Genomic DNA, 22,682 nt, shown 5'->3' on the forward strand with positions numbered 1-22,682 from the left:
GGTACCTCAGGGCTCAGTTTTAGGACCTTTCCTCTTTTTGATTTACATCAGTGACACAGATGAAGGAATAGTCAATAAATTACTGAAATTTACAAATGATATTAAGGTTTTTGGATGTTGCTAGCTGTGAAGAGGATGCTGCTAATTTACAAAAGGATTTAGATCATTTAGTGAGTTGGGCAAATAAATGGCATGTGGGCTTTCATTATAATATATGCAAGATAATACATGCATGTTATAATTTAAATTATAAGTATAATTTGGATGGGAATAATCTAAAAAGTGTCATGAAAGAAAGGGATCTTGATGTAATGGTTGATCAGTTTCTTTAAGCCATCTAAGCAGTGTGCTGTAGCTAGTGAAAGGACAAATAGGATTTTTGATTTTATCTACAGAAATATTGAATACAAGTGTAAAGAGGCTATAATTTCATTGTACAGGTCGCTGGTTGAGGTGTTTAAGATTGTAAAGGGAATTGGTAGAATCTATGCATCATCTTTTTTTCATATGTACAAGGTACAAGTCATCTTCAGCTAAGACAATTATATTTTCTAACAAGATGGTTGGCCTCTGAAATGGGTTTTCTTTGGATGTTATGGAGATAGTATATTTAAGTGAGTTTAAAAGAAAGCTTGATAACTATATAAATGATAAGGGCTGGCTTTATGATTTTTATTTATTTACTTAATAGTTTTAGTTTAGTTTAGAGGTTGGGAGAGCTAATAGGTCCCTTGTCCTCCCTCAACATTACGTTATATCATATTTCTTATTAGAAATAAACTAAGCTACAATATTTACTACTCACACTTTATTACATACAATAGATTTTTTTCAACATTACGGGATTTTGTAAATACAAGTAATAAATCATTTACTATTTAAAAAAGCAGGCATTTGTTATAATACTGTATAAATTTCTGTCATGTAATTTTCAATTGTTAAGTGTGTTCAAAGGCGAATTTCAAAATACACCTTAAAGACAAAAAAAGGTGAAAAAAACGTGGTGGTAACCCACAAACATGTTGCATAATAATTGAACAGTGTTGTAGGTGTACAACACGTATTTACAGGATCTAGTAGCACAGTAACCTTGGAAATTATTTCCGTCATGTCACATGACTCGTGCGTTTCTCCCACTTGTAAACATACATCAAGTCTTGTGCAATACAATTCCTAACTTATAGAGCTAAGGATGAAGAAATGGATACTATAATTAAGCTATGATTTTAAAATGGCAAAAACACTGTAACTTGTAAATAAAAAAAAAACGAAATGCGTCACATGTTTTAGACTCCAGTCACGTATCTCCGTCACGTGACTATCGAGTGCGTGACTCCATGTCTCCTTTTCTACTATCTTTCCCACTTCCTTTATTTATAGAATGCTCTATATAATGTTTCCATATGAAGTATACAATAACTATGAATAAATAGGAGCGTTTTCTTTTTTATGCCTTGCCGGAAAAAAATTACCAAAGCACGTGTAAACCATTCACTTTCGACTGTTGTTCAGTTCAATTTAAATATTACCTTTACCAGATGGTCCCATAAAAACACACACTATGACGTATCTGATGATTTATTTCAGACAAACGCCTTGTGCGTGCATAAAGTATTATTGTTGTTTTTAACCTTTAATAATTTACCACACCAAGCGATTTAGAAGAGCTTGTCCAATTTCCTGCAAACTACTTAAGCTATCCGCGATGGCTGTCCGTAATTTTGAAGTGACAGACTAAAAGTGAAGGTAACTAGTAAATGCCACCCACCTCTCAACTCTTGAACTACTGTAAACCAATGAATAGTTGGATTAACCCTCACATTCTAATACTTCCATAGCTGAAAGTGCGAGCATGTTTGGTGTCGAGTTTCGATCCTACGATGTTATTCTAAACACAATATATTTTTGTAATCTTTTCTATAGTTGGATGATTATTTTAGGAATATTTGGTAAAATAACATTAAGTCCAGTACACGTAATGATAACGACTTAATTCATTCATTCAAAAACGTTGACTACAGACTACGTTCGCTTTGACGCAATTTGTGAGCAATTAATACAACGTTCAACGGAAATTTCCTTACTGATCAGCTCACACGAGTGCTAACTTTTACTGCAGTCAGCGAGTTTTTAGTTTATCAACTTGTATTTCTTAAACTTTACAAATAAATTATTGTACAAGTAAAAAAAAAAAAAACGTTATTGTCTCGTCTGATGAATTTTATTTAAAATTTTTTGCACAAGAACTGTCTGTTTTACGTCATCATGTTTGTTTTGCCTCACGTCGATCTGGAAATGGCAACAAAGTCAACAATGCGCTTTAGATTTACAATAGGCGTTGAACCAGCAGTGACGTCATGAAGTTGCAAACCTTTCTCGAAGTATACGTGAGCTTGAGCCTCTTATCGGTTACAAACACGCTCAAATTGTGATTGGTTCTAAATGGAGGTTAGAAAGGGTGTGAGTCTTTCGTTTAATTTTGAGCGTGTCGTGCTTCAAACTGCTTGTTTGGTTTGTGATGTTGGTAACTTGTTCGAAGGTCACGTTTCAAATAGTATTCGTATACTTCTCAGACAACTTTTTCTTTTTGTCCTATTTAACAAGTTTTCTTGAGTTACTCTTAGAATAATGTGTAAATATGTAATTTGGGAACATAGAAAAGCTCAATTTTAAAAGTTTAAATTATTATAAATTTGATAAAACATTTTGTAGTATAAACTAAAAACCATTTTGCAAGTTACAGTTGAAACACAGCGACTTTTTGTGATATGCAAACTTTCATTAATGCTAAATTTCCGGATCAGATTCTAGATAACGAACATATTAAGGTTTTCTTGGATTAAAAAATGTTCATAGCGCGCGCACACACACACACACACACACACACACATATATATATATGTATATACTATATTTTCAGTGTTTTAAAATTGAATTTAGAGTAAAAGAACATCAAAATGCGGTGGATAAATTAAAAACGGGTGAATCGGCCTTGGCGGAACATGTGGTGAATTCTACACGTTACTGATGGGATAATGTAAAAATACTTAAACAGGTAACGAAAATGATGAACTAAACACAAGAGAACCCTTAGAAATGGTTAAAAACAAAATGAATATAAATAGAGATTTAGGCCCAGGAGCCACGGAAGTAAACGTTTGGAAATCGTTATTATAAATTGCGCCATTGTAAAAACATGATAATTATACACGTACATAGGTTTATAATAAAATTCATGTGTACTTCGTGGTTTATTCTCCTGAAGATGGTGGAATTATTTCCACTGAAACATGTAGAGTTATAATAGTTTTTTGTTTTTTTAAACTTTACCAATAAATTATTTTGCAAGTAAAGAAAAGTTGATGTCTCGTTTGATTAATTTTATTTAAAACAAACATGTTTTTAGAAGAACTAGAATTCGTACAACTTTCGGAGAAAACTAAAATAACAAGAAAAACACAACATTTAAACAAATAAGTTTATTTCATCTGGCTACATTTCGAGTAAATTATTTTCGTAAGGCTTAATTTCATTTTCATACCGAGGATAAGGAAGAGTGGTTGCTCGAAACTTAGCTAGATGAGATAAATGTGTTTCTTTTTCAACGATGGGTTTTTACAGTGATTTTATTTTAAAAGAAAAGTTGTTGGATCCACATTTTACTGGAAGTTACCTATGACGACACAAATGTCACGTACCTCATATTCGTAGGAAGGGCCAAATTATATTTTTCAATCTCAACGCTCCTTCGGGCCGTTGGGTATGTTGAAACAACAACGGAAGCTAACGTTCACACAATTTAACTTTAGTTTAGGAGCAGGGTGTGTCAACGCTGAATTTCAGCGTTAACTCTGGAATGAGCTTATTTTTTGAACCAGTTTTAAAATCAGAACTTTTTCACAAAGAATAATTAATGTTACAATGGATACGTTCGAAAGGTTTCTGTTCTTCATATACATTGAAATCAAAATATAACCACAAAGCTAAACTACAGTCGTCACTATAGTATACTAATACTATATATGACTAAAGCACTACCGATGCTTCGGTAATTTTTTTTTTTAATCATCAGAATGTGTGAAAGGGTGGTGAATAGACTGAAAATAGATAATTATTTATATACTAAGCCAAATCATCATAATGTTTTCCATAAAAACATTTACTGGATCGCGACTGGCCATTAATATTTACAGATGGGTCCTGAGCCAAAAAAGGTTGAGAAACACTGTACTAATGAACGTCTAAAATAGTATATACACTTTTCTATCAAGCATATATTCACTTATACAAGTACATCTTTTAACTGAATAAACGAATAGGTTAATGAACTGGATCTATCAAATATAAAATGGCACAATAACTGTAAAGGGAGATATTTGAACACCCATTTAAAAGCTATTTATGCATTTTGCTACTTTGAACTTAAACTTAAAGCACATTTAGCATAGTATGAATTTAATCGTTTAGTACTGTAATATTTTGACACTGACATAGGAAATATGACAATCAGATTAATGACATCATTAAAGTACAACTTTTACTTCTAATTAATTGTAAATGTAGTTTTAGACTTGAACCATATCTTTTTAAAATTCTATTAATAAAAATAAGTCACTGCACATCCTACAATTACAATCTTTGTCAATTTCAGTAGCTCTAAACAAGAAACTTAGAAAAAAAGATAATTACAATTGATAACATATGCATATATATAATGTAGAAAAACGTAGACTTACCGAAGTCGATGAACTGTTTTATTGATAAAGATGAAGGGTTGAATCGAGAATAAAAGTCCAACATTCTGCTAATCTGTTTGAACAATACTAAAGTGCGCTTCATGTTGATTTCGGTAATTTGGGAAAAATTCACTCAGTAATTGTTTTGCAAATTGAAACAATATCTCTATTTAAAGAATTTCTTCAGCTGTTCATTATACAGACCGGTACCCGTCCGTAAAGCAGGACAACCTATGGGTGAAAAAAAAAGGAAAAAAGACACATGAGCAAAAGTATTTTAAAAATAAAATAAAATTAGATATAATTGTTTAAAAATGTGAGCTAAAAATTATAAGTGTTTGCATGAATCAAATTAATAATACACCTCTAGTAGTACACTGTTGCCCAATGACGGCCCCACTAAGAGGGCCTAAAGCTCGCAAATAAAAGTATTTTAACGTAAAGTCACTCATCCCCAGATCTTGACCTACTTTTAATTTTATCTAACTAAAGATACGAGTTTAACCGTTACTCTCAACAGCTCATCTAAGGCTCTAAACTAAAGTCTAAAGTACAAACACACTGATGTATTTAAAAAAAAACAACATAAATACAAGATAATATAATTTTCAGATTTTCATCTCTTTCTACCCCACACGAAAGGCCCAGAAAATTATACTAGATATCTTTACGTCAGTGGATTTATTTCACTTTTTTAAAGTAACATATTAGTAATATTATTACCACATCAACACGTTCTTCAGTTAAAACCTACCTCTTATAAACTGAAAATTTACCACGTTCAACTTCCAGTGCAATTACATCATTCAGTACTACCACTTTTCAAAAAGCACACTTTGTACTCTGTATACACGTTCCTCAGCCTAAATCTGCACTTGGAAGGTACCGGTTGGTCGTGTTAAAGTATAAACAGAAAAAATAGCATCACTAGTCTAACCTTGCCACTAAATCTGTTCCACAATGACAGAACTCCTGGTAGTTTTAGTAATATTAGGAACACGGTACAGTCTCGCAGCTGCTTTCTACTCCATACACACACTTGTAACAAATTGTATGTACAGATTATTAAATTTGACCTTCGTACAGCTACAACTGCACAGTAAAAGCACGACTAAAATTATTAGCAGCAATAAATATAACATTCACTAGCGTCTCCGGTTTAACTTTCCCGAGAAATTTTATACTCTAAAAACCAGGGCATCAGAAAGCATATTTGAGATTGTTCAAAACGTGTGTAAAATATCACTAGATCGCCCTGGTCCGTGTATACATATAAGAAACTAGAGTCATTGCAGATAAATTGTATAAAAACCCTCATTGACGTCATGGAAAGTGGAAATAAAAGCCACCAATTGTGCCACCTAGCGATACCTAATTAAATTAATTTTTCTATGTTCTTCTTCTAATTTATTTACTTTTCTATTTCATTTAAATTTACAGTTACTCGAAGTTATAATAAATGGTTAAACTGGTTAAACAATAATTTGAAAGTATGTATAATCAAACATAAATACAATAATTTAAAAAAAATAAAATGGAAATGTATGTAAAACATCAATAAGTGTGCACTTCTCTAATAATATTGTTAAACTAAATTAATTCTCAGCTTAAGTAACTTACTGATCTAGATTCTTAAAATACACATAATTTTATTATTTTGAACCTAAGCGGCAAATTATACGACGCTTAAGGTAAATGGCCAGGTTAATGACCCATTAGACTCAGCAATATACGTCCATAATTTATAATAGCTAACCAGTCAGGAGCACACGCTGCCAATGCAGTTTTGCTTTTAACAAAGAGTGATATCTCTGATTGCCCATGGTGTAACTCCCCCAGAATACCTCCCATGGATAAAATATAAGAACAACGACAATGGTCGCAATTAAAAGACCTCTAGAGCTGAAAATGCGAAGCGTATTTCGCAGCAAATCGCGGCTCGAATTTGGACTCTACGATCCGCAGCTCGGCATGCGATCACCGGGACCCTTCCAATACATAAACATATACACATAAACAAGCATGAACATACCTATATAAAATAAATCATATTCATGTGGCTATATTTAGTTTTAGTGAAGTAATTGAAGAGTGTTAGTTATCGCATATGTTCAGTTACAAGAAATATTAGCCGCGATATTATACAAGAATATTTCGTATGTTAGTCGTAGCACCATTAGTGACGTATTACCTTTGAACTTCATTTATAAAGTTACTTAAGCCTACAAGTTACAACAGTGTACAAGTGAAGGCGGTTAAGGAAGAAATAAACTAAGTTGTTATTGTTACTTGGATTGGACTTTACCTTATTTTCACCAAATAATTTTTAAAATTCAGCCCATAGAATGAAGAACGTTATAACACTGCTGTCAGAGTGGGATTATTTTGGTGAAACAAAATATAACTTTGCATAATTTACTGAGTTTGAGAAAGAAAGAGACTGGACACACACAAAAAATGTATAAAATCACAATGGAACAATCTTTACTCAAACTCACAAATTCAATCAAAATAAAGTTATGTACGATGAAGGACAGTATTTTTACTTTACAGTTATCTCTTTAAAATATTCTAACAACTTACACATGTGTTTAATAGTTTAATAAGGATTAGTTAACGTTATAGGTTACACTATAGGACAGTATTATTATTAATAAAGAAAATACTTAAACTTTACTTAACAAACTGAAAGCTTTAGGGAGATAAGGATCGTTTGTGTTTGTCCGTGGTAGCTATTTAGGTTAATGAAAACCAGGGGTGCTCAAAAGTTGAGAATTTCTCTTCATTCCGCTGATAGCATAAAAGATGTAGTAGAATGGCATCGTGGGAAAAATGATATAAATTTCTCATAACCACATCCAAACAATTGCCACAAAAGCCCAAATGGCCATCCAAACTTGGTTCTTCTAATGGGGAAGATTTTTCTTGAGGAGCTTGTGGAATTTCTTTGCTCTAAGTCCAACCTTGAAGAATTGAAAAAAGGGATCAAGAGACCCCAAAAAATGGGAAGGGTATGAAAAGATCCAATACCAAAAATTATACGTGAAAGGAGGTAAATGGATGTACTCCAAGAAAATACCACTTTCACAAATCAGATATTAAATATTCTGCCCGATCAGTGCTCAGACTGTCTTCTAGATTGGAGGAAAAAGACTTCATTAATTAGAACATACATGTAAGTTTATTATTAAAAACTAGAGGAAAAATGAAATGTAATTTGGCTTGAAGAAACATTTTTGGAGTCATCACTTAGCTAGTTGCTAGGTGTGATATGTTAAAAGGGGCTGACACCAATGGAGTAATCTGTCTTCAGAGTCTTCTTGGATGTCATTGTAGGCATTTACTGCAGACTTAAGCTTACATATAAGCCCCAAGGTTAGACATATTTAGAATAGTGCTTGATGTGTGTTGTGTTCATGGGCTTCAGGATCTGTGGATGTATTGACTTAGGTCTGCTTACTTCGGGTACTTGTTTTGGCCCATGTTTGACATTCAGAAGTAGAAGGTTTTTTCCATGAATGTGTCCATACTCTGGTTCTCCTTGGCCATAGTTTGTATCTGCTGTTCTTTCACTTTTTCTTTGTTATGGTTGTAATTTGTGTTTGTTGATCCATCTTGGATTTATCTTCCTTTGACTGATGTCTGAATTTGTTGATCTGTTGAAGACATGAAGCTTGAGTGGTTTAGGATTTTGTTTCAGTGGCAGTTTTCTCAACTTTTGTGAATTAAACATTACAATTCTGTACTGGACTGTGATATTTCTTGGGAATAGTTTTATGCTTTGAAGTGGCAGTATTCCATGAAACATCCAACTTTTATAAAGTGTGTTGTCTTTTTGGTTTACCTGGAGATATTTTGTGAACTGCATGGATTTCTTCGATAAGTATTTTAGAGCTTGTTTAATTTTCTGAGTAGTGATAAAGAGATCAACGTTTCTCAAGAAAATTCTGCTACCGTACTATACTGACTGGTGTGTTACAACAAACTGTTAATTGAAAATTCCACGGTGAACAAAGGTATCTGAAAACTTAGGACCTTCGTGGCTGAATAAAAATTGCGCCATAATGAAGTGTTTTTGTTGTTGTTGTTTTGGGGGAGGGAGGGGGTATGAATTTTGACTTCAGTTTTGAAATTTTTGTTGAAGTTATAAATGTGTCCCATGGAATAGGTGTAAAGCAAATCTTCAGTTATCACTGACAATGGCATGGTATTAGATAGGTCTTCACTCTAGGTTAATTAGGCTGCGTCTGAGCACCTGTTTTTCTGTTGCTTGGTGTCTCTGTCATATATTCTCGAGATGCATGCGCCACATATGTCGGCATTGGTGAATCCCATTGAAAAATAAAGGAGGTTATAGCCTTGAGAAATTGATATATCTCCTGACTTTCTAGTAGAGGGCACAGTTTCCTAAATTTTTGCACAAGGTAATGCATTACAGAAAGGCAAAGGAACAAAGGCAGCTAGAATGAAATCAACTTAATAACTTTCTTGGTTTTGGGGAAAATACATATACTAAACTTAAAACGTAATTAAATTCATAAACTATTTATCAATTTCTTGCTAATAAGTTAACACACAAATGTTTGCTGTTTGCTTAGTTCTACGTGATGCTGGAATGAAACTATATAACACTTCCCTCCTACCTCGACTAAGGCGTTCCAGGGAGTCAATCAACAAGTCTTTCTTCAGGAGAGATGGTTGATATTTAGACCCCTTCTCTCCTGGATACGCTACTTCCTGAAAGAAACGTTGTATAAAGGCTAATACACTGTCTGTTGCGTATCCCTAACCTTGGGGGTGGGTTTTTTTTTATGATATTGAAAGAAAGGCACAGAACCTGAATTTGTATTTGCAAACAACACAAGAAATATTCTGTATCAAGTTAGAAACTTACAGTCGAGATGATGGCTTGTCTCCGCTGGTCTACTACTTGAAATAGAGGAAAACGAGGGCTTACATCTAGTGAAAGTGCTGATGTTAAAACCTGGTCTAGAATCTTCCGATAACCATCGTTTGTTGAAGTCATCTTTGCTGAGTCGATACCGTTCAGCTCTTCTGCGCACACGAACGGCTTCTTTTTTTTTTTTTTCAAGTTTTCTGAGGCGTTGTCTCGTGTGCGCTGAAAGATACCTTATATCTGTAGACCAAAACCTGCACTTTCAATTCCCCTAGTAAGTACAGAAAAGACTTAGGAACAGGAACAAGATGAGAGACAAGATTGTAGTAATCGTGACGTATTTGATATTAACAATGAAGGCAGACTTCCTCCATATAGCTGCATGACGTACAGTTTTAATACAGCAGCAGAAGGGGCAGTAAGTTACCCAAGTGATTTGAATTTTATTTAACTTGGCTCTTACAGGACGATTTCAGGGGTAATGTTCCTGGCTAGGTCGCGTCTAAACGCTTGGCGTTTACCCTATCTCGTACTCTATTTCAATTTACATGTGATAACTGCTTTGTATTTTTGGTTGACATTCTGGCTACATTAAGTTATATATTTTATTTGTGTTCACTTTTTCTAGATTCTTGTTACTGTGGTCTCTTACTACTGTGATGATGTTTTTCAGGTGGAATTTTAGGTAGCTAGAGATTGTTGCTGCATTTGATTGGTTGGTAATTGCGTGATTTTAAAATACTTACTATTAGGGCCTAATAGGTAGGTTGTGAAGTAGTCACTAGCGTGGTCAGATTTTAGGCACATGTAAAGTCTGTTCAAATAGCTGTGAAGTAATTACTGAAATCAAACATGTCAAGACCCTCTATTTCATTTAGTTTAAATGCATGTGCATTAAATGCATTTTTGTTCATCAGAAAATAACATATATATATTGTAAAGAAAGTGATGGGTTTATATTATCTTTAATTTAAAATCAAATTTCACCTGAGAGCAAACAAACTTCTGTACGTTTGTTCCAAGTAACATAGCATGTGTATCAATAAAATAAAATATTCAGAGATTCAACAAATGACTCATGTTTGGAAAGGAGGTCGTTACCTGATCAATACAAACCTTCGAAAGTACTGAAATTTTTGTATCGTTACCTACGTTATTGCTACCACTTAAGTGCATCTTGAGATGTGATACATAAGCTCACATCATTTCGGTTTCCAGTTACTTCGTCTGGTATATTATAGGAGTTTTTCAAACTAGATAATAGTTAACTTATCTCATTCTATCTGAAGGTTATATATCTCTTTAGGGTGACATAAAAGAAATATATTTTGTAAAAGTCTAGCCCATTTTATAACATATGTGTTTTAATGTCCAACACTATATGGTGTTACCCCCCCCCCCAACCCCCCACACACACTCCCCAAGCTTTATGTGTTCTTTAAGAGTCGAACTAGCTTTTCCATATAAAATACGTTTAGTGATCTCAAAAAAGTCACATATATTCAAGAGTAGGTTCTGTGTCAATGATTACTTGGATTTTTCAAAATTTTTGATTCAGTTGATGAACATATTCGATAATGAAGCATAACAGCCTTCCACAAATAATTCATGCCAATATCATAAAGCATTTTCTTTCTAGGATTATGATGAGTAATTGATGGACAAATATTAACAGATTTGATGGATCAATTGAAAGGAGGCGTATCACAAATTCTAGGAATATGATGAGTCACTGATGCAGAGATATTAGCAGATTTGATTAATCAAGTGTTATGGAGCGACTAACATGTTCTAGGAATATGGTGAGTAACTGGTGGAGAGAGATTAGCAGAGAGTGTAAGGAAGCGACTCACAAATTCTAGGAATATGATGAGTAACTGATGAAAGAGATTAGCAGATTTGATTAATCAAGTGTTAGGAAGGAACTAACATGTTATAGGAATATGGTGAGTAACTTTTGGAGAGAGATTAGCAGAGAGTGTAAGGAAGCGACTCACAAATTCTAGGAATATGGTGAGTAACTGGTGTAGATAGATTAGCAGACTTGATTAATCAAGTGTTAAGAAGCGACTAACATGTTCTAGGAATATGGTGAGTAACTGGTGGAGAGAGATTAGCAGATTTGATGGATCAAGTGACAGGAAGCGACTAACATGCTCTAGGAATATGGTGAGTAACTGGTGGAGAGAGATTAGCAGATTTGATGGATCAAGTGACAGGAAGCGACTAACATGTTCTAGGAATATGGTGAGTAACTGTTGGAGAGAGATTAGCAGATTTGATTAATTAAGTGTTAGGAAGCGACTAACATGTTCTAGGAATATGGTGAGTAACTGTTGGAGAGAGATTAGCAGATTTGATTAATTAAGTGTTAGGAAGCGACTAACATGTTCTATGAATATGGTGAGTAACTGTTGGAGAGAGATTAGCAGATTTGATGGATCAAGTGACAGGAAGCGTCTCACAAGTTGAAGTGAACTATGTATTCAAGAACAACGGACAATATGTAGATCAACTTTTGCAAGGTTTTAAGCTTGGAGAGTGCCAGATGATGGTGTACTATAATACTATATTTTGCTGAAACAGTTCCGCTACTTAAGAACAGATGACATGGACCACGAGTGGCTCAGCGGATGGTTTGCCCGATTGTTAATCCAAGGTCTCATGGTTCGCTTTCCGTTGCTGCAAAAACGCGCCCTCTCATTGTGGGGTCGTGATTGCCCTATATGAATACAGATAAAATAATAGTATCTCAAGCATTGGCGATCGCTAGAGTTGACCAATTCTTTTCACTCTAGTTTATCAGTTCAAAATTAGAAACGGCTACACGTAGATAGCCTGTTGGGTGGCTTTGTGCGAAAATCTAACCTATATAAAAGCCAGTGTATGTCACGTCGCGTCACGCTTGATTTTTCGAAATAAGAGAAGTCATGTAAGCCAAAATGCATTTATTCAGATAGAATAGTTCGATTACTGTCTGCCAATTACGATTTTATTGGAGGGGGTGCAAGAGGGCCGTGAGGGGAGGGGGTTGCCATGAAACCTTATAAATGTAGTGAGCGTTGGCATAATAAGCCTAAAGTAAAGTGTGGAATCACCTTAGCCTTGATCTAAGTGCATAAAATTTATCATGAAAGTAAAAATTATCGATTCAATTTTAAACTTAAATCGTTTCTGAATTAAGGTACTTTCTGTTATATCACCAACACTTTTAATAAAAACAAACCTCTTTAATCAACGGAGACTCTATATTAAGGAATCAACAAATATTTTTCCAGAACATAGACTAACAACAATATTAGGTTATACTTTTGTTGCTAAGCGACATAGACATAAAAGCCATTATTGAAACGTAGTGTTACCAAAACGCACTGGCTTTTCTATATATTAGAAGTTGCTGATGTAACTGATTTTTACCAATAGTTATTCTATGAATACGACGCGAATTCATTTCTTGAATGATCTCAATTTTGATTGGCTCACAAAGGAATTTACCGACACTTGACTGCCTCGACTGCACTTTTCTGCCTCTTTATTAGTCAAGCTTAATTTCGCAAAATTTATTTATTTCAGTTAACTATAAAATGTGAGGTTAGGGTATACTATGGGATGAGGGTGGTAGTAATTGCCCCGTCATATATACTAGTCTTTTTTTGTAACGACAAGCTGCCGTTTTGAGACGCATCACCATTAGAGACGCTTATTTCAAGTGTATTTTTTGAGGTTGAAACGATTGTAACACACATTTGAAAAAACACGTTCTCTATGTATAAAAACAAAATAACTTTGTGAAAAGGTTTTTGTTATCTATGAATTTCCTTAAGCCAAGCACTTCATTGAATTTTCCCAAACTTTATTATGTATACCTGTTTTAAAAATATACATGTTACTAAAGAATATGTAAGTTTTACTCCGAAACGAAACAGTTAAAAATAAAAGACAATGCAAATAAAGGCTTTAACAAAGTCCCTGTCATAATAAATTCAAAACTATTTTGGTAACTTATGGATGTATTTATAATTGAAACAACTGAATGATTTGTAGTATTTAGTCTATTTGCTGAATTTTGTTATTGAAAATGATAATATAACGTAATGCATATTTGAATTTTAACGAAGGTTTTCCATAGCGCCATCTTTTATCGTAAAATAGAGTTACCTGGCCACATTTTTCTCAAGTAGCCCTAATCGGTATACTTGATACCAATTTTATTTCTTTTTTACAGTCCTTCCAGATAGCATAATAAACACGTAGTAAACTATATATTATAAGCCAATTCATCTGTTTATTAATTTATTTTCAGTAATTTAAAGTTAAATATAGAAATAGTGATAAAAGACAACAAATCATGATCGAAACCACAAAGCTACATAATGGGTTATCTGTGCTCTGCCCACCACCGGTATCAAAACCCGGTTGCTAGCATTGGAAATCTGCAGACATACCGCTGTGCAACTGGGGTTATCACAGATGCCGTAAAAAATGTACTCTATGTACACGAAAAATGTTTTAGTTTTTGGAAGTAACATCTAAAGAACCCAATAAGGAAAAAATCAAACAGTAAAAGGCATAAAATTAATGAAATTCTATAACAATTAGAGCACCTTCAGAAAAAAATAATAGCTTAATAAAAATTGATCAATTGAAACATTCAGTCTTTTTCGATTTTGTTATGTGACCTTAAACATAAAGTTCTAAGGTATCTAATTTAATTCTAAGAACCCATGAGTGAAAGCAAAGGAGGATATGTTGAAACATGTTAACCACACTATATCTGCTTTACCCAGTGCCTTTACCCCAATAGGGCTCATCAGGTTGGTTGAGATGTTTACTTAAAATCCCTAAAGGTATTTGTTGTCCACAGCGCCCCTTTTCCCTCCTGGTAGCTCAGAGGTTTTCAACACGCGCTAAGCTGATGTTTGTTGAGTAATTTACCACAGTCCTGTCCCCCGGTAGGGCAGCGGTAAGGCTATGGAATTACAACGCTAAAATCCGGGGCTCGATTCTTCACGGTGGACACAGTCCATTGTGGTTTTTCTCTGAAACAAGCTCGCACTACAGCTCTCTCGTGAGTGCAACAGATTGTTAGACGATTCACAAGGCTCTATTCAGAATTGAAACATCCAATACTAATATGAAGATATTTAGGGAAATTTCGAGAAGGAGTGTATAAAATAGTCCTTAAACAAAATCCCAGGAGTGCTCGAGGACTCGGTAGTCCTTCTTCGCCTCGAACGTGAAGGGATAAGGCAACGCGACAAATATATATACATGAAACTAGACATATATATATAGATATATTTACATAAGCTAAGCACTGTGTCGGGAGAGGCAAAAGCGGTGTATTTCGACAAACGGCCCCTATTCAGGGGGTGGGGATCTGTAGGTTCTTTGCCCGATTTAATTTTCATGTGTGTGGGGGGGGGGGACCAGAGTACCCGGTGAAAACCCACTTTCACTAATTGGGGGGCCTAATTAGTTCCCAGTTAGTGCCCAAAATGTTTGGGTGATAGGTGTAACTGCTTGATATTTTGGCAGTGTTGCGGTAGAATTTAGTTTCTTTAGTCGGGAGTTAAATGAGGGTAGAATGTCTAGTTTATTTATGTAGCACATGGGGGTGTATCGTAGTAGGCGTAGGACTATGCGAATTGCGCTGTTTAGTAGTGCTTAAAGTTTTTGTTGAATGCTATTGCTCAAGTTGCAGAGTGATCACAGATCCATCATCTATATTGGGTCTGATGAACATTTAATTTATGAGTGTATTGGTGTGCATACTGCAGCCGTGGATCTTGTGTCCGATTTTGGCGCGAATTTTGGAAAGTAGGGAATATTTTTTCTGGAACGTGATGCCTAAAAATTTGGCGATGTCTTTAAAAACAAGAGGTGTTTCTCTCAATTACATGGATACCTTCTTGAGTAGTTTAAAAATTTTGTTTAGGCTTTTGTGGAGTATAATGGCTTAAGTTTTGGTGGTGTTGAGTTCGATACGCTAGTTACTGCACCATTTTAGTGTCTTGTTGAATAGTTGAATAGTTTGAGGGCTACGAGTCGGGGTCACGGGAAGTGCACCACACCGCAATGTCCCTAGCGTATTGTGAAGCTAGGATTAGGTTGTCCTGTGGTTTGGGTAAGTCATTTACATATAGTATATGTAGTAAAGGACTAAGCACCGAACCTTTGGAGACTCCAGCATTAAATTTGAATATGTTTAAGAGGATATTGTTAATGTATATTTTGACAGAGCAATTTTTGAGGAAGCTAGAAATCCAATGAGTGATTGTGGGAGGAACATGATATTTAGAAAGTTTGTATTTTAGGCCGTCGTGCGAAACTGTATCGTAGGCTTTTCTTACTTCAAGAAAGATTGATATGGTGGAATGATTTTTATTGAATCCACGATAAACTGAGTCGGTGAGTCTGACAAGGTGATCGGCAGTTTGCCTTCTATTAGCATTTTGTATATCGCTGATAGTATTGTTGTTTTCTAACTCTTATTGATCTAAAATCGTTGGGGTTGCTTCCTTTTGGGGAGATCACGGTAATGATGGCGGATTTCCATTTTGTGGGGTGGTAGCCTGCTTTAATGCACAGGTTGAAAAGTGAGCTTAAGTGTATAAGTAGGTTGGGTGAAGTGCTTTCAAGAATGAGGTTATTGATTTCATCCTCGCCGAGTGCAAAGTTCTTAAGTGTTTTGGTGTGAAGTTTGATTTCAGCTGTTGTGAAAGTTCTTATCGATGTTGTTAGGGTTGCCGCTTGGGGATTCAGGAGTTATTGTGATAGGGACATTGGGCCGTTACATATGGTTGTTCTTTGTTATAAGGGTGTTAACTGTTTGATAAATATTGTTGTTGAAAGAAACACAATTGAGTGTGATGAAAGTATGGTGGAAATAATCGGCGAATAATTGAGTTTTTTCCTGGTCCGATCAGCAGCAGCCTGTAATGTAAGGTCATGACCAAACAAGCCGCAACATGACCTTTTCCAAGAAAAGGCCGTCTGCATACAGGTGTAGCACACATGCACTGTCTTACGTTATTTATGGTGAACACTCTCACCACTATGACATCAGAACATGTATGAAGCAATGCAGCCCTCTGACTGTGTTGGCCCACGGCGACAGGCACAGGTGAACGAATTCAACAACACGTGAGTTTTTCCACCATTGTCTTTTTGTCTTGGAGACAGAACACTGGTCCAATAAGAAAGGGATTAAACTGTAGAAAAACGCCTTACACTGGTAAACGAACTTTAGCCAACCACTTCACAAATTGATCATAGCTTCTAACCTTGAAGGTTTCGTAGTTTCTTTGTTCTCAACCCTGACATACCTTGTGATGAAAGTTAAATATAATGTTAATAAATAAGTAAAATCAAGTCTGGCTTCATAAACAAACCCATAATTATATCTATATAGACCACACAAAAGTTATGTTAGTTTGCATTATTCTTGAATGCTTGATTTTATACTGTAGTTACTCGGATATAGAGGTGACATGGCCTGGTTGTTAGTGTATTTGGATCTCTATTCGTAAGGTTGCAAGCTCGATTCTTGCTCCCGCTTAGTCGTTTCGTCATCAGCTGGAGGGGGGGGGGGAGGACTTGCGATGACTTTTGTTTGTCTGTTTTTAAGCAACAAGCTAAACAATGAGTTTTCTATGTTCTGTCCAATGTGGGTATTGAAACTTGATTTTTAGCTTTATTATTTCTCAGATTTTCAACTGAGCCACCGAGGTCCAACCAGCGATGGACCAGGTTTTACCATTCACATCCGCTTGTGCAACAGGAAACCAGAGCTAAGCACCGCCCTTATGCATATCTTTCAAGTGCGAAAATTATTAATTTAATTTACTTACACTGAACCTGCGATGGACCAGGTTTTTCCATTCACATCCGCTGGTGCAACAGGAAACCAGAGTTAAGCACCGCCCTTATGCATATCTTTCAAGTGCGAAAATTATTAATTTAATTTACTTACACTGATTTACGGGTATATTCAAGTTGAGAGTTTGTTGTTGTTTTTTGACAAATTCGATTTGATATAATTAAGAGTTAAACTTTTGTTAATCTTTTAAGGTTTACCCGAGAGCGGCCAAATGATTGGCGTGTAATTATTGTAAATTTTAAGGTTCGAGTAAAGTTTCCGCAAAAATGCGCTCCAAAAGTTGGCGGTGGTTGATTTCACTAATTGTTCAAAATTAGGACGGCTATGCAAATGTACTGGACGTGGCCTAGTGGTTAACGTGCCAAATTGTGTATCCGCAGATCCAGGGTTTGCTTCTCATTGCCAAAAATAAAAACAAATCGCGCACTGCACTTGAAACCGTGAGTTTGTTATAACAGTGATAGTGAAAGCCCACTATTTAATTAGAGTAACCCAAACGTTGGTAGTGGGTACTGTTTATTAGCCGTCTTCCTTCTGTTTTTGTTGTTGAGCACAAAACTACACAGATGATGTGCTGTACCCAACGCGGATATCAATTGTTTTGGTTTATTTTGAATTTAGCGCAAAGCTACGCGAGAGCTATCTGCGCAAGCCGTCCCTAATTTAGTAGTGAAAGATTAGAGGGAAGGCAGCTATTCGTCAACACCTATCGCCAACTCTTGGGCTACTCTTTTACCAACGAATAGTGGGAGTGACCGTCACGTTATAACGGCCCCACGGCTGAAAGGGCGAGCATGTTCGGTGGGATGGGGATTCGAACCCGTAACCCGCAGATTGCGAGTCGAGCGCCCTAAACACCTGGCCGTGCCAGACCACGGATATCGAAACCAGAATTTTAGCGCTAGACCACCGGAGGGCACCTTTCCTCTAGTCTATCAGCTCAAACTTAGGAATAGATAGAGCAGATAGTACTTGAGAAGCTTTGCACTCAAATATTCGAATCAAAGCAAATCTAATAACCTTGTGTAGCTTTAAGCGAAAATTCTGAACAAACCTTCTCATAAGTTGTTTTATTATCTATCATATTGTTTTTGGAGTACTTAGCTATTTTTAATTATATTAACTGGATATATAACTATATGAATTTTTATGTTTAAATGTTTTACTTTCGTGAAATTACATAAAATATTGATTTTGCAGCATTTAAATATATATAATTTAATAAACCTAATATTCAAACTTATTTTATTTTGATTTTGACGGTACTACTATTGGTATACGTGAAGATTAATAAGATGTGATATTAGAAATAAAAATCTCAGAACATTTTTTCTTCATTTGAACTCTATTGACTTTCTCCTTCCATATTCGTTTATTTTTTGATGAACTGAGAGCCAGACGAGGCCTAGTGTTTATTGGATGATCCAGGGATCGAGCGAGTATACGTCGCTGAACAGTTATATTATCTCAAGATTATTTTGTTTGTTTGAATGTAAGCATAAAGCTACACGATGGGCTATCTGTACTCTGCCCACCACAGGTATCGAAACCCGGATTCTAGCGTTGTAAGTCCGCAGACATACCGCTGTGCTACTGGGGGCTCAAGAGTAATTGTATACAAAATTAAGAGTTACGGTTGAATAAGTTACCTTGAAATATATTAATTAAAGGTTGCTTAAAGTTTAAGGAAACTATGTTTAAGATGCAACAAGAAGACACACATATATATATATATATATATCAAAGTATTGAAGTTAACTGGTAAGAGTTTAGTGTTAAGCTAATAATGCTTCAAGACGGCTTGAATGGGTAATGAAGAAAAACTTTAATATAAGCATTATTAGTCTCAAAGTGGGTTCGTCGTCATCGAATTAGTGTTAAGCTGTTGTTCGTTATCCTGACCTTCACCTTGACCTTCACGGACGAAAGAAAATAAGCCCCTAGGTCACACCGAAAACTGGACATTAGAGCTTTTGTAATAGTGGGCTAAGACTGAAGAAAGGGTTCTGGATGACATCCGGGTTTTCTAGCTCTGGCTTTAAATATGTTCAGTACAGTGTTGGACTTTCTATCCATGTGCAAGCCGAGTCTTCCTCTGTTTAATAGGGTACCTGATAGCGTCACCACTAAAGGTAAGAAGAAGAATCGAATGATCAATTAGTACTTTAAGCCCCACAACCATCGGTTAAGTGTTTAACTAAAGTAAAATACCAAAATATTCATCATTTTAAAATCTAGGTAAAAACATTTTTTCGCAAATGGTGGTAAATTTAATTTAATTTTTGCATCTTTTAAGGTTTATTTTGGTTTTGGTTTCTAATCATAGTATTAGTAATGAAATGTTTTCAAAAGATGTCAGCTATTTAAGTCCTTTGCATGTACGGAAACATTATGGTATATATTTAAGTATTTTTGTTAAAATAGGCTTAATATGTTAGTTATTTGATCATAAACATCAGTGACAACAGTGCTAACCATTCGTTTTTGGGCTTAGAAATTCCTGTTTTGCTCTATTTATCATTAGAAAATTTTAGTCAAGTTTAGCAATACTACTGATTTTTTATACCATTTCTTTCTTTTTTAACATCAAATTGTCTGAAAATCAATTTATGCCATTGTTTTAAGGTAAAAGTTCATGGTTAAGAAAATATAAAAAGCACACCTTTTAAGTTATAATTTGGGAAGTTATTTAAGGCAGTAATGAATATTATGGCTCATCAAATCCACAGTTTGTTTATATATAGATTGCGTATAACCAGAAGTCAGAAGAGGTATAATTATCTTCTATACAAATCACTAGCTAGGCCTCACTTGGAATATTGTGTATGATTTTGTTCTCTTTGCCTAAGTAATTGTATGGAATTGTTAGAAAGAGTTCAGCGGCAGGATACTAAGAAAACTCCATGGAAAGAAGGGTTATCGTACAAGACTGTATTAATATATCTTATTCTTATTTTCTCATGAGAAAATAAGATGTGCTTTTTAAAAGGTTTTATTGAAGTATATAAGATTATCCAGGATGATCGATAAAATAGACGTTTCTGATTTCTTTGTGATGTATTCTGAAGATAAAAGACTGAGAGAACACACTCTTAAAATTTGGAAAAGACCCGCCAGGCTCCATTTAGAGCAGTTTTATTTTCCAATACTTGTGAATGACTTAAGGAATGAGTTATCTTCAACAGTAGTTGAGGCCAGCAATTTACAGTAAAGGGTGGATTGAAATTTTTACTTTCCACAAGGGTGAATGTGCAATGAAAATCTTGAAAGACTAAATGGACCTTGTTATCCTTTGGTTATATTATTATTCTTTTTAGTGTCGAAGACTGTTACGACCGTTGGGGCACCTTAGATGCTAATGCATCTTCGGTGTTTCTCGGCAGATATACTTGTTGGCACCAATCTTCTCTCCAGGTAGATGTCCCTAATTTAGAAGTGAAAGACTAGAGGGAAGGCGGCTAGTCGACATCACCCACCGCCAACTCTTGGGCTACTCTTTACCAACGAATAGTGGGATTAACTGTAACATTATAACGGCTCCACGTCTGAAAGGGTAAGCATGTTGGCGACGGGGATTCAATCCGCAGATTGAGAGTCGAACGCCCTAACCACCAAACCATATTAGACCAATATTAATGTAGGTGTTTCTAAATCTCTTCAGGAATCTAATATGTGGTACTACTATTTATAGTGCACAATAAATTTTAATTTTAATTAACCCCGATTGTTTTCTCGTGCTTTATTATACGTTAACAATACCAAAACAAAGATTAGAAAAATGGACTTATAGTTTCAACACAAAATCCTATAGAAATCTACAATTTCGAAATGATCTATAGAATACGTTCTTGCAACCTTAGATAATAAACTCGCACTGTCTGGAAAGTAACATGAAATATTTGTAACAACATTAGGAAGTGCACGTGTATCAGAATTTCAAACAGTTCATTTGATGGCGTCACAGTCAAAACCCTAAAATATGCAATGAAAAAATGTACTAACTGTAAATTATCAACTATGCTGCCTGTGTTCTGGATCAGTTTTATAAATTATTAATAAACATCATACTCTATAATAATAATAATGTTACAAAACAAATCCTGGCACCACAGTGGCTCATCGGTAAGCTGCATGCTTACAGCGCCAAAAATCGGGTTTCGATACCCGTGGTGGGAAGAGGACAGATAGCCTATTGTGTAGCCTTGTGCTTAAAACATGCCAACCATCCAAGTCACGTCTCCACAGCCAATTCAATTTTCACGCACTAATTTCTTCTCATAAACAAACTTTCTCATGGCAACGCCTGCGTCCGAATAGACTAACCTTGCTAACAATTACTGTAATGTAATTTTTGTTATCTTACTATTAGCAATTATGTAAGCAAATTCCGCCATAATTTTAACATGACTATTAATTAAAATGAATAGTAATAAGTGAAACGAACTGCGATTCGTTCTAGACTGCCTAAGTAGGCCAGATTCACAGTTAGAGACAGCTTGACAAGACATGAACAACGTTTCAACAAGGTTTTGTCGTCATCAGGTGCAAGTAGTTTACATAGAGACAGGAATATACATTCAGTATGAAACAAAGAGGTCACATGACCGAGACTACTTAACACCTTAGTAAAGGTATCTTGGCACCCTAGTGTGTTGGTTTAGAGCGGGGTTGTTTTTTTGAATTAAGATTGGTTCTTAGATTTTGCGTTTGTTGATGTTTAGTTATTTGTGTAGAATTACAGTATTAATAAATATACTTTTTTGTAGTAGCAATGGTGATAAATATAAGAAGGTTTGATTATATTCTGTGAATCTGGTTTCGAATTTTTTTTCGGTTTCTCTGATGTAAAATTCTGGACAGTTGTTTCACGTTATTTGCTAAACGACGTTGGTATTGTGTGATTTTATATTATTGTTTTAGTTTAGGGCCTAGTTTTTGAGTGGATTTGAAGCCGACAGGAATTTTATGTTTAATGGCAAGTTTTCTCCAAGTGTGCGTTATTTGTTAATTAATTTCAAGGTAAAATGGTACTATTACTGCTTTAATATATTTGGGTTTAAATTAAACGGTGGTTGTCTTATTTTGTTGATATTGTTACGTCTCCGTTTGTTAATTAACTTTCCGTAAATTCGTTCCGACGAAACTTTAGCGACACAAATTCTTTACT

General features: G+C 35.1%; 2 protein-coding genes across 5 annotated transcripts in view; one reads left to right on the plus strand and one right to left on the minus strand.

Annotated features, from left to right (window-relative positions):
- The window catches only part of LOC106466206 (pyruvate dehydrogenase (acetyl-transferring) kinase, mitochondrial-like), a 67,155-nt gene extending 61,145 nt beyond the window's left edge, over window positions 1–6,010 (minus strand). Inside the window, exons 1-2 of one of the 4 annotated variants that reach the window (XM_022394165.1) lie at window positions 5,491–6,010; window positions 4,737–4,967 (exon numbers count right to left, since the gene is read on the minus strand). In XM_022394165.1, the coding sequence (XP_022249873.1) occupies window positions 4,737–4,839 (103 nt within the window). In that variant the 5' untranslated portion in view covers window positions 4,840–4,967; window positions 5,491–6,010. Of the gene's footprint in view, window positions 1–4,736; window positions 4,968–5,100; window positions 5,164–5,490 lie in introns of those variants that run through there. The other 3 variants (XM_013926453.2, XM_013926451.2, XM_013926452.2) reach the window with 3 other exon arrangements.
- A 13,590-nt stretch (window positions 6,011–19,600) lies between these two features.
- The window catches only part of LOC111087466, a 6,341-nt gene continuing 3,259 nt past the window's right edge, over window positions 19,601–22,682 (plus strand). Inside the window, exon 1 of the mRNA XM_022394164.1 lies at window positions 19,601–19,647. The gene's annotated coding sequence lies outside the window, so the exon portion shown is untranslated. The remainder of the gene's footprint in view (window positions 19,648–22,682) is intronic.

This window comes from Limulus polyphemus, unplaced genomic scaffold (genome assembly GCF_000517525.1).
Source record: "Limulus polyphemus unplaced genomic scaffold, Limulus_polyphemus-2.1.2 Scaffold2186, whole genome shotgun sequence".
Classification (NCBI taxonomy): Eukaryota; Metazoa; Arthropoda; class Merostomata; order Xiphosura; family Limulidae; genus Limulus; species Limulus polyphemus.